This window comes from Lynx canadensis, chromosome A1 (assembly GCF_007474595.2).
Source record: "Lynx canadensis isolate LIC74 chromosome A1, mLynCan4.pri.v2, whole genome shotgun sequence".
Classification (NCBI taxonomy): domain Eukaryota; kingdom Metazoa; phylum Chordata; class Mammalia; order Carnivora; family Felidae; genus Lynx; species Lynx canadensis.
In genome coordinates, this window is record NC_044303.2 from 136,593,074 (window position 1) to 136,605,742 (window position 12,669).

The 12,669-nt window shown below is 36.6% G+C and overlaps 1 protein-coding gene across 5 annotated transcripts in view; it reads left to right on the forward strand.

Moving 5' to 3' along the window:
• BDP1 (B double prime 1, subunit of RNA polymerase III transcription initiation factor IIIB) overlaps nucleotides 1–12,669 on the forward strand; it is a 92,254-nt gene that overhangs the window by 63,022 nt on the left and 16,563 nt on the right. For all 5 annotated transcript variants that reach the window (XM_030322558.1, XM_030322566.1, XM_030322576.1 and 2 more), the window contains 7 exons: nucleotides 1,070–1,106; nucleotides 1,900–1,992; nucleotides 3,094–3,319; nucleotides 4,285–4,442; nucleotides 9,133–9,286; nucleotides 9,538–9,718; nucleotides 12,518–12,581. In XM_030322558.1, coding sequence (XP_030178418.1) covers nucleotides 1,070–1,106; nucleotides 1,900–1,992; nucleotides 3,094–3,319; nucleotides 4,285–4,442; nucleotides 9,133–9,286; nucleotides 9,538–9,718; nucleotides 12,518–12,581 — 913 coding nt within the window. The remainder of the gene's footprint in view (nucleotides 1–1,069; nucleotides 1,107–1,899; nucleotides 1,993–3,093; nucleotides 3,320–4,284; nucleotides 4,443–9,132; nucleotides 9,287–9,537; nucleotides 9,719–12,517; nucleotides 12,582–12,669) is intronic.

Genomic DNA, 12,669 nt, shown 5'->3' on the forward strand with positions numbered 1-12,669 from the left:
CAATTTTATGTTGCTGGATTTGGCTTGCTGGTATTTTATTAAGGATTTTTATGTGCAAATTCATAATAGATAATTCTTCTGTTTTCTACTATGAATCTGACCCCAGATTCTTGGGTCAGGAGCTAAAGTCCTGATCCTCTTAGAAAGAAAGGCCTTCTGCTGGGACTTGCAAGGAGAAAGGGGCCTTAGTTTCTTGGCTGCAAATGTCTGAGGTGGAGTCTCTGGTTCATTGAGCTGGGAAGAAGGAGCGGGGAGAGAGTCTTAGTTAAGATACCACAGGCTCTTACTTTGTTACCTTATTTTCATCAGTTGTTCAAAAAGAGGTTTCTGTTGCCTTTATGACCATTTCCAGAGGCTTTAAATGTTTGGTTTTATTAAATTTTACCAGTTTCACTGGGGAGAGGGTCAGCAGAGCCTTATGATGTCATGCTGGACATAGATCTTGTAACCTTTTTATTTTTTTTTAAGTTTATTTATTTTGAAAGGGAAAGAGAAAGTGGGGGAGAGGCAGAGAGAAATGGAGACAGAATCACAAGGAAGCTCCACATGACAGTGTCGAGCCCAACAAGGGGCTTGAACTCATGAAGTGTGAAAACATGACCTGAGCTGAAATCAAGAGTCAGATGCTTAACTGAGCCACTCAGGTGCCCAGATCTTGTAACTTTTTAATTTATTAAAATTCATTTAAGTTTTAAGCCACCTAGTTAAAAAAAAATGGTGAGATTCGTCAGACTTTGGTTTCCATTGGATTAAAACCAGTGACAAATATGACTGAAGTTGAAAGATTATGAAAGTGAAGAAGTGAAGTAAGCCTAGTAAATGCACATGGTAGATGGAATATGATTAAAGTTAAAAAGAAAAAGTAAAATAAGTAGCAAGAGACAAAAGAATTTGGCTTTTAAATTATTTCTGTTGATGAAATATTCTGAATAATTATAAAGGGAAAGCACAGTTTCCTCTCCTTTGTAATCAGAAGCATAGAAAAACTGTAAAAGCATAGTGCTTTTTGAGACATAGAACATATATTTGGGAAAATACATAAGGCATTGCTTATCTTTTCCTCTTCTAGGAAATGACCACAGGTGAACATACCCAAGATGAAACAGGTAACTGTTAATAAGGAAACTGCCAAAACTACCTGGTTAACACTAGCAGGGTGATTTAAAATTTTTCTTTTAAATTTTAACTTAATTTTTTTTAGAGGGAGAGAGCATACGAGTGTGCATGTGCAAGTGGATGAGAGAGAGAGAGAGGAAGAGAGAATCTTTTTTTGTTTTGTTTTTAAATGGTGATTTATTTATTTTGAGAGTGTGAGTGAGGAAGGGGCAGCGAAAGAGGGAGAGAGAGAATTCCAAGCAGACTCCACGCTGTCAGTACAGAGCCTGACATGGGACTCGATCTTACGAACTGTGAGATCATGACCTGAGCCCAAATCAAGAGTTGGAAGCTACTTAACTGACTGAGCTGCCCAGGCACCCCTAGTATTGGTATTAGTAAATGAGTCCTTGCTGGGAGTTGAACAAAAAGTTTCCACTGTTGAATGTTTTATCTCCAGGAGAAACTTGGATTCTTGGAATAATTACTTTATGAAGTGAGTTAAGAGTTAAATGTTTAATAAAGAAGTATTATTTCCTCTGATCTGCACAGGTTTACTTTCTTCGAAGGTAACTTAAGTTATTTAATGGGAGGGAGGCATTTTCAATGAATAAAAGCTAATAATGCATGATTTCTTTTTTTTGTAGTAATAAAATACTACCCTAGTAAGGAATTAGTGGTATGGAAGATATTGAAACTTGTTGCTAGAGGATAAACACCTGAATTAAAAATGTTTTCTAAGCAAACAATCGTAAATTTCCAGATTCATCCTTCTGTTTTAATGTTGTTACATTTTCTCACAAGGTACCAATGATGGAAGCACTGAAGCTGCTATAACTTTACTTACAATGGGAGATCTAGTGTTGCAGTCAGAGATTGGTACAGAACAGAGTGATGGTAAGAATGAAAGATAAGGCCTACTGAAAAAAACCTTTTAAAATCCAACTTCTAAGAAATTATACCCACAGTTGAGTAATAAGTCAGTACTTTTACATTTGAAGTTGGTATAATTTTGTTGTTTTTCCAGAAGTAAGTAATATGTGTGCATTGATGCACCCACCTCAGCCCATTTAGATGTAGCGGCCACCATTTCAAGATAGTACACTTGGTTTATTGAAAAAAGGTTGTATTTCTGGAATAATCCAGTGAGTCCTCCACCTTTCTCATCATAAACATTGGTTAATTGAGATCACTCATCACTTTATACAGGTTTCTTTAGCCAAAGGAGCTCCTGCTTTGGATAGTCTTCACAATTACCTGACAGTGGAATACAGTATCAAGGGACAATAACAGTCAATGACATAATTTAGTTTGGACTGTTTCGTTAGTTTGAACTGAGCCAAAATATATGTCCACCCAGATTTTTAATATTTTAGGCTGGCCTTAATGGAGAAGCTATGGTCTTTACTCTCTAAGCACCTTCTATTTTAAGTACATTAAATGGATAGTTACATTAATTATTTTCCTGTTAATTATTGTGCCTGGACATGAGTGGGTTGCCATTTTTAGTATATATTATTCAGGGCCTATAACTATATATTTATCAACGAATTCTCTGGTCTGTGTTTCTTACATGGCTCATTCTCTCTCTCTGTCTCTTTTTTTTTTTTTTTTTTTAAAGTAAACTGTACACCCATCATGGGGCTCAAAATCACGACCTGAGATCAAGAGTCACATGCTCTACTGACTGAGCCAGCCGGGCACCCCTATATGGCTCCTTTCTCAGTGATAGAGCATTGCTTTGGAGCCTGTCACAAATCTCTAGAACCTAAAATACAGGTTTTTAAAAATTGTAAATGAAGGTGATAATATCTTGAAACTTATTTGAGGCTATGTAGTTACTGAAGGCAAAAAGATTCATTTTTACTTATCATAGCACAAAAATTTTAGTGTGTGAGAATTATTAAGCCTATAGTTGTTTAATGTTGAAGGATTTACTTTCTTTGGATATCTACTTGTATTGGGTCAATTTTAATTTTCTGTTCTTTTCTGTAATAGGAGTATGTGTACTTCTTGATGTTCATTCAAAGGATAAAAGCTGTGTTCCTTTTAGCCCAGATAATGTAAATCACAAAATTGTTCGTGAATGTCAGGAGCTTTCTTCACCTATCAGTAGTACATCTCCTTCACCATTAGAAGAAAACAAGATTGTATTGGAAGAGCAAAGTACTAAAGAAGAAATTGGTTTAGTGGAGGAAGTAAAGGAAAATGCTATATCAACCAGGTTTAATTTGCTTTATTTTTTTTCCTTTTTTTTTCTTTTCTTTTTTTCTTTTTTTTTTTTTAAGTAGGCTTCATGCCCAGTGTGTAGCCCAGTGCAAGGCTTGAACTTATGTCCCTGAGATCAAGACCTGAGCTGAGATCAAGAGTTGGATACTTAACTGACTGAGCCACCCAGCCCAGATGCCCCTATTTTGCTTTATTAAGCTCTTGAGTTTTACTAGAAAATAAGAGTGCCGGGGTGGCTCAGTTGATTAAGCATCTGACTTTAGCTCAGGTCATGATCTCATGGTTTGTGAGTTCAAGCCCTGCATCGGGCTCTCTGCTGTCAGCACAGAGCCCACTTTGGATCCTCTGTCTCCCCTCTCTGCCTCTCCCCTGCTTGCACTCTCTCTCAAAAATAAATAAGCATTTTAAAAAATTACAAAGAAATTTATTATAATAAATATATTTAAGTCAACTATCGATTAATTTATAATAGCTTTTGAGTAATACTTGTGTAAGTGTAAATTTCACTGCTAATTTTTCAGCCTTTAAAGTGAGGATTGGCTGGTTTGACTTTAATGGTTTGAATATTTCTATTTATTTATGTATTTTAAGTAGGCTCCACACCCAATGTGGGGCTTGAACTCATGGACCTGAGATCAAGAGCTGCATGCTCTACTGACTGAGCCAGCCAGGGACCCTTAATGGTTTGCATATTAAAGTTAATGCAATATGTGCATCTTTGAAGCTTTAATGAGATAGTTTTATGTAACTATAGTCTCTGTTTTACAGACATGGTCCCGATTCTCTTTCCTTCTCCAGACTTTCAGTAAAGTAACTTTAACATTAAAAAATGAACACTTAACAGAGATTGTGGCACCTGAGAAGGTGGCACGTAACTATATAAGAGTAGTGAAGAAGGTGAGAGAGCTAATTCTGACACAGTTGATGAATTTCTCTCTCTTCCCATCTTTCTTTTTCTAGGAATACAACCTCTGATGTGACCAGTAATTTGAGAATGAGAAGTAGATTTGCCAAGCCTAAGCCAAATCTTAAGACTTTAAGGACCAGCAGGTTTGGCGTTCATCAGGAAGTTCCCAATTTGTTTGCAAGCCAAGGAGAAGTAGTAGAAAGTCAAAGAGGTAAATGGGTTTCCCTTAAACAGCTACAAAATTACTTTTATAGGAGAATTTGCATTAACATTTCAAGTAGAATATTTGGTTGTTAAAATTATTTTAATTTACTATTAAAAAGTTTCAAAAAGTAGAATGACTTATAAAATAAATACCAATAAACCCATCAACTGGCTTCAGTAATTATTACCATTTGCTCTATAGATGACCCTTACTAACACAGGTTTGAATTGCATAGGTCTACTATACATGGATTTTTTTTGATAAACAGTATAGTACTATAAATATATTTTCTCTTCCTTAGGATTTTCTTAATATTTTATTCTAGTTTTATTGTAAGAATTTGGTATATAATACATATACAAAATATGTTAATTGACCATTTATGTTACTGATAATGCATCTGGTCAACAGTAGACTATTAGTAGTTAGGTTTTTTGGAAGTCAGTAGTTAATATGCGGATTTTTGACTGCATGGGAGGTTTATACCCCGATCCCCCCATGTTATTCAAGGGTCAACTGTATGTATTTGATCAGACATTTTTTGTATGTGTGCACATGGAATATTCAAATAAACATTTTTAAAGGCAGATATACATGAATGTGGCAAAAAAATAAGACCGTGTCTATAAGGTACAAAATCTAAAAAACTTCTTCCTTGGTTCCCAGTCCCCTAATCTCACTTGTAGTGGTAAACTGCCATTAAGTTTGTAGACTTCCAGGAGTGTATTATACACACAAGCATCTAAATGTGAGGCTGTGTGTGTGTACATACGTGCCTCCACATATGTATACACATATATGTATATAAACACATGTATATTCCTTTCAGAAAGAATAAAAACATAAGCATACTATATCATATATAGTGTTCAGCCCTTAGGAAAAAAACAATTTTACTCAGATAATTCTATGTAATACAGTTAAACCCTTTGAAGGGTACAATTCAGTGGTTTTCATATAGTCACCAAGTTATGTAACCATCACTGTTAGCAGGCACTCCCATTTCCCCAAGTTCTAGGCAATCACTAATCTTTTTCTGTCTCTGTAGATTTGCTTATTTTTGATGTTTTGTATGAGTGGAATCACATAAGTGGTCTTTTGTGTCGATGTCTTTTACTTAGCATGTTTTCACAGTTCATCTATGTTGTAGTATACATCAAATACTTCATTTCTTTTTCTTGTCAAGTATTCCATTGTATAGCTATATTACATTTTGTTTATTCATTTATCTGTTGTTGGGCTTTTGGGTTGTTTTCTGTTTTTTGGCTCTTGTAAGTAATGCTGCTAAGAACATTCATGTATAAGTTTTTGTGTGGACATATGTTTTCATTTCACTTGGATTTACATCTACAAGTAGAATTGCTGGATAATATGGTAGTTCTATGTTTAACCTTTTGAGAAACAGCCAAACTGTTTCAAAAGTGGTAGCAGCATTTTTTAATTTTTTTGCTTATTTTAGATATTATGTTTTATTTTTAAGTAATCTCTACCCCCAACATGGGGCTTGAACTTGTAACCCCCAAGATCAAGACTTACATGCTCTACTGACTGAGCCAGCCACACACCCCAACATTTTGTATTTTCACCAACATTCTGTGAGGGTTTCAGTTTCTATTCTCTCAGACCCTTGTTATTAGATATTCTAGTTATCGTGAAGTAGTATCTCATTGTAGTTTTGATTTGTGTTTACCTGATGACCAATGATATTGAGTATCTTTTCATGTGCTTATTTATGTATCTTTTTTTTAGAGACATGTCTATTCAGATCTGTGCTCATTTTTAAATTGGGATATTTGTCTTTTTAAAATCTTTTTTTTTTTTAATGTTTATTTTTTGAGAGAGAATGTGAGCAGGGGAGGGGCACATAGAGAGAGGATCTGAAGTAGGCTGTGCTCTGAGAGTGGAGAGCCGGATATGGGTCTCGAACTCTCAAACTGAGATCATGACCTGAGCCGAAATCAGATGCTTAACCAACTAAGCCACCCAGGTGCCCCATGGGATTTTTCTCTTTTTAATATTAAGAGTTCTTTATATGGTAGCATTCTTTTTAAAGATTAGTGTATTGAAAAAAATCTGTCTATAGGGTCACATAGGGCTCTTTTATTTTTTTAATGGCCTTACTATTTTGTGATGTACATGTTGAATCCTACTGCCACTTCTTTTTCCACCTCCCCTCCCTACCAAAGGCCCAACCCCTTTAGGTGCTAGTGAGAGCAGGAAAAACTGCATGCAGTAAGCTGTCTAGATTGTATAAAATCCTATAGGTAGAAGAAGATCTGGATGGTTAGCAACATCTTTTCCCTGTTTGCAGGTTCCTGGTTTTTGGTATTTCCTTTCAACCAGCAGTGCCTATGGTTCAGTTAGTTAATTCTTTACTTACTCTGGGTTCAGGAATACCCAGAAGCTGTTTCAGTATGCAGGGTGAGGTTACCTTACTTATTTATTTATTTATTTTATTTTTATTTAAAAATGTTTAATGTTTTATTAAATTTTTTTTTAATGTTTATTTTTGAGAGAGTGCAAGTGGGGGAGGAGCAGAGAGAGAGACAGAGAGAGACAGAGAGAGGGAGAGAAACAGACACAGAATCCGAAGCAGGATCCGGTCTCTGAGCTGTCAGTACAGAGCCTGAAGCGGCACTCAAACCCATGAACTGTGAGATCATGACCTGAGCTGAAGTCAGACAGTTAACTGACTGAGCCACCCAGGGGCCCCTAAAAAAATTTTTTTTAAATGTTTGTTTATTTTTGAGAGAGAACGTGAGCAGGGGAGGGGCAGAGAGAGAAGGAGACAGAATCTCAAGCAGGTTCTGTCCTGTCAGCACAAAGCCTGACATGGGGCTTGAACTCATGAACCGTGAGATCATGACCTAAGTCTAAGTCGGATGCTTAACTGACTGAGCCACCCAGGTGCCCCTAAAAATTTTTTGACTGTGGTTGACACACATACATTAGTTCCAGCCATAGTACGTAGTGATTCAACAAGTTTGTACATCGTGTTCTGCTCTCCAGAAACATACCTACCATCTCTCACCATACAGTACAATTACAGTACCATTGATTATATTCCTTATGCTGTACCTTTTATTCCCATGATTTATTCATTCCATAATTGGAAGCCTGTATCTCCCACTTCCCTTCATCCACTTTGCCCATCCACCTACTTCCCTCTGGCATCAATTTTTACTTGGTATTTATAGGTCTGATTATGCTCTTTGTTTATTCATTGGCTTTTTAAAGATTCCATAGATGAGTGAAATCATTTGTTGTTTGTCTCTCTCAGTCTGACTTATTTCACTTAGCATAATATCCTCTAGATCTGTCCACGTTGTCGCAGATGGCCTGGTGTCGTCCTTTTTTTTATTTTTTTTTTAATGTTTATTTATTTTTGAGACAGAGAGAGACAGAGCATGAACGGGGGGCGGGTCAGAGAGAGAGGGAGACACAGAATGTGAAGCAGGCTCCAGGCTCTGAGCTGTCAGCACAGAGCCTGATGTGGGGCTCGAACTCACGGACTGTGAGATCATGACCTGAGCCGATGTCGGCCACTTAACCGACTGAGCCACCCAGGGCCCCCCCCCCCCCCCGTGTCGTCCTTTAATGGCTGTGTAACATTCTGTTGTGTGTGCATGCCACATCTTATCTGTTCATGTATTGATGGACACTTAGGTTACTTCGGTATCTTGGCTTTTGTAAACAGTGCTGCAGTAAACATAGAGTTGCTGCATATATCCTTTGAATTAGTGTTTTCATTTTCTTTGAATACCTACTAATGGAATTTATTGAATGATATGGTAATTCTAAATTTAATTTTTAGAGCAATATCCATACTGTTTTCCATCATGCCTGTATCAGTTTACATTCCCACCACTAGTACACAAAGATTCCTTTTTCTCTACATCCTGAGTTTATTTTTGTGTATAGTAGAAAGTGGTCCAGTTTCATTCTTTTGTATGCAGCTGTCCAGTTTTCTCAATAACATTTATTGAAGAGACTGTCTTTTCCCCATTGTATATTCTTGCTGCCTTTGTCATAAATGGACCATATAAATGTGGATTTATTTCTAGACTCTCTGTTGTCTTCCATTCATCTACTTTTTTGTGTGTGGGCCAGACCATACTGTTTTGATAATTACAGCTTTGTAGTATATCTTGAGATGTGGGAATATGATACCTCTACCTTTGTCTTTCTTTCTCAAGATTGCTTTGACTATTCAGTCGTGTGATTCCATAGAAATTTTAGTATTATTTGGTCTAGTTTTGTGAAAAATGCTGTTGGTATTTTGATAGGGATTTGAACGTAACTCTTTTATATAGAAGTCATTTTATTCTTCTTTGTGGAGCAGCTCCCTCCCCAACATTTCCCCCAAGGTGAAGCTAGACCTCATATGTACCCACCTCTAAACTTCTTTTGTATGTGGGTTTGTGATTATATTGCTGTCATCATAGGGTGGACCTAAAATTGCTGTGACAACCACGAGTGAAAAATGTGTAGTGTAGCATTCATTAATCCTCGGTTTCAAAAATCTCACTGGCCAGGATCACTCTTTTGCCATGTGAATAAGCTTAATTTTTGGATTAAGAGAAATTTGGAAGAGTTGCTATATACTGATCTGTCTTTGAGGAGAGAACATATTTCTAATGTGGAGGTTTTAGCTGTACTGTTTTGGACTGTATCTTAAGTTTGTTTTTTGTTTAAGAAACTGAGAAAAATGGTTCTGAAGCAATGGAGGAATTACAAGATAAAAAATTTGAATCACTTACAACAGCACTGAATAAGGAGCAGAACATCTTGGCATGTGAACATGGTATTGAAGAGATGACTATTTCTCAAGAAGCAAACCTAACTGAAAGGTAAGAGGGAGGAGATTCCGGAATTTTGTTTATATTCTCTTTCAGCTACAGTAATTAGCTATAGCTTTAGGAATTTGATTGGCAAAAGGGGGGGTTCTGTTGCATTAAATGTATTTTAAAAATTTGGACACCATTAAATAATCTTTGACTCATTTAGCTCTAAACATTACTCTGTGGTTGTCCACTTGGTTTCACATTCAAAACTGTAATACATACTCTGAAGCTCTAATATATACTAATTTCTCTTTCAGAAATGATGATCAAGAAGAGGAATCTCAAAAGGTTCAGTTATTTTCAGTTGATCCAATTGTTTGCTCTGAAACAAAGCCCCATACGCTTGGTTCAGATATGGGTCTCAGTGAGAGTTGTATCAAAGAGTCCGAGAGAGAGGACTCTAATGGAGACACTGTGCTTACACTTAATGTGTCAGAGGTAAAAGAATGTAAAATATATCATGGGGGGGCTGGGTGTGTTCCCCACTTAAAAAAAATTAAGGTGTAATTTACATAGAATAACCTTCACCCTTTTATGTGCACTTCTGCAAGTTTTGGCAAACATATATAGTTGTGTAAACACATGAACGGTTCCATCATTCCCCACATTTCCCAGGGCCCTTTTTTAGTCACCCCCTTTTACCACCCCACTACTTGGTGATCACTGATCTGTTTTCTTTCCCTATAGTTTTGTCTTTGCAAGAATGTATTGTGATATATTTTTTTATTAAGTGTATTTTTAGTCTTTGGAGCATAGATAAAATAGCCAATACATAGCTTTGCCATAAAAATTTGGAAAAAGGAAGTGTTTTGTATACAGACTATTTACCTCTTGCTTGCTGGCCTCTGAGTCTGAGAAATACATTGCAGGTGTTTCCTTGAGATATTATTATATGTTCATTGCTGTGTGAGATATTGGACAGACAAAGTTATGGGACTCATATGAGTGAATGCTTAGGCTCTGATGGGTGCTATGAAAGCAAGTTGCACAAGACTGTCAAAGGAGTGGTCCTCAATCCAATCCAGTAAAATCAGTATCTGGAAATAAGGTGTAGGCATTTGCAGGATTTTGTTTTTTTGTTGCTGTTAAAGGTTCTTTAGTTATTCTAATGTGTAGCTGGGACTGAAAGAATCCACGTGGGTGGCTTAGTTGGTAAGTGTCTGACTCTTGATTTCAGCTCAGGTCATGATCTTGTGGTTTGTGAGTTCAAGCCCCACATTCTGCTCCATGCTGATAGTGCCGAGCCTGCTTGGGATTATCTCCCACTCCCTCCCCCTGGCCCCTGGTCTCAAAATAAATAAATAAACTTACAAGAAAAAAAAATCCTGGATCTAGAAGAACGGGTATGAATTAGCCAGTTAAAGGGAGAGGAACATGTGTAAAGAACAGGTGTGAAACAGCATGTCATATTCAGGGACTATAATTAGTTATGAGTGGAATATAAATGAAGAAGTAGTTAGAGTGAGGTTGGCAGCCTGGGAACAGATTATAAAAAGAAATTTTTATGGCTTGTTAAGGAGTTTGGATTATATCCAAAGTTAAGGGATTTTCCCTACCCCCCCAACATGTTTGTTTTTACTTCATATTTTGAAATAATTTCAAGCTTGTTGAAAAGTTTCAAAGATCTTACATAGAATTCTTACATAGAATCTTTACTTAGATTCATTAGTTATAAACATTTTGCTTCATTTGCCTTTTCTCTGTCTTGTTCTCCATCTCTATAGATACATACTTTTAAAAAACTGAACCATTTGAAAGTTGCAGATGTGAGACTTCACCCATAAATACTGCAGCTTATATCTGATATGAACGAGGATGTTTCTTATAGAGAAGTGATACGCTTGTCATACTCAGTATTACCATACTATCTAATATTGATTTAATAACAATATGTAATACATAGTTCCAGTCAACGCTCTCACATTGCATTTAGTTGTGATTCTCCTTATTCTCTCACCGTCTTTCAGTGTTTATTTATTTATTTTGATAGAGCAGGGGACGGGCAGAGAGAGACGAAGACAGAGAATTCCAAGTAGGCTCCTTGATGTCAGTGCAGACAGAGCCAAACATGGGGTTCGATCCCATGAACTATGAGATCATGATCTGAGCTGAAATCGAGAGTTGGAGGACGCTTAACTGACTAAGCCTCCCAGGCACCCCTCTCCTTATCCTTTTTTTTTTTTTTTTGAGAGAGAGAGCATGTGCACCTGTGCGCACATGTGCAGGAGGGACAGGGGAGAGGAAGAAAAAGAATCCCAAGCAGGCTCCATGCTGTCAGCGCAGAGCCTGATGTGGGACTGGATCTCATAACCGTGAGATCATGACTTGAGCTGAAATCAAGAGTCAGATGCTTAACTGACTGAGCCACCCAGGCACCCCTCCTTACTCTCTTTTAATCTAGAGTAGCCCTCCTGCCCTTTTTCCTCTTTTGTGAATTTGACATTCCAGGCTAATTCACAATCGGGGTTTTTGTTGTTCCCTGTTACTAGATTCAGGTTAAATATTTTTTGGCATGATTATTACCTAGGTAACGTGTTCTTCCTTTTGTATACCTTTATTAGACATGTAATGTCAGTTTGTCCCATTATTGATGATGTTGACTAATTACTTGGCTAGAATGGTGCCTGCTAGATTTCTCCATATAACAGCATCTTTTCCACATGGCGTTAGTAATTTTTCATATGACACCCAACAGACTTCTACCTAGTAGTTTTAGTATCAATTGATGCTTACCTGAATCAATTATTGACATTGTTGGTTACAAAACGTTTAAGTTTTAAGATTTTAAGCAGTAGAGAATTATAGTAAGAATTGTATTTTAGAGATTACGTTGTTGGCAGTTTTGTGGAAAACAGATTGGAAGGAGCTGTGTTGGAGGCAAGGAAACATTTTGCTTCCATTCAGATGTCATCTAATAGCACAATGGCTGCTATTATAATGGGGAAAGAGAGAAGGTTGAAGGATTTGAATCTCTCTTTCCTGTTGCTTCAAAAATAATTTGATGAAATTCTCATATTTAACAATTTACTGGGAATTTCTTTGTGTATATGTATGTTTATTTAAAGGAATCAAAAGTTACTGGTACTACTGGTTTCAAAACATTTGGAAAATTATATATGGTTAAATAGTTGTTGAATTTTGAAGCAGTCACTCTTCCTGTATCCAATTGTCTGGAAAGCTTTTTAAAACTAAAATTTGGTTGATCTCATTCTTGAATTTTAATTAAATTTTTTTTAGTGTACACCAAGTAGTATGCCAGAAGTTCAACAGGAGAATGTAATCAGTTCTCAAGATTTAACAGGTATGATAATCTGCTTTGATAAAGCATCATCAAACTGAATAGTATGGCTTTTCCTTCCATATCCCATTTGATTATGAAAAAAACTAAA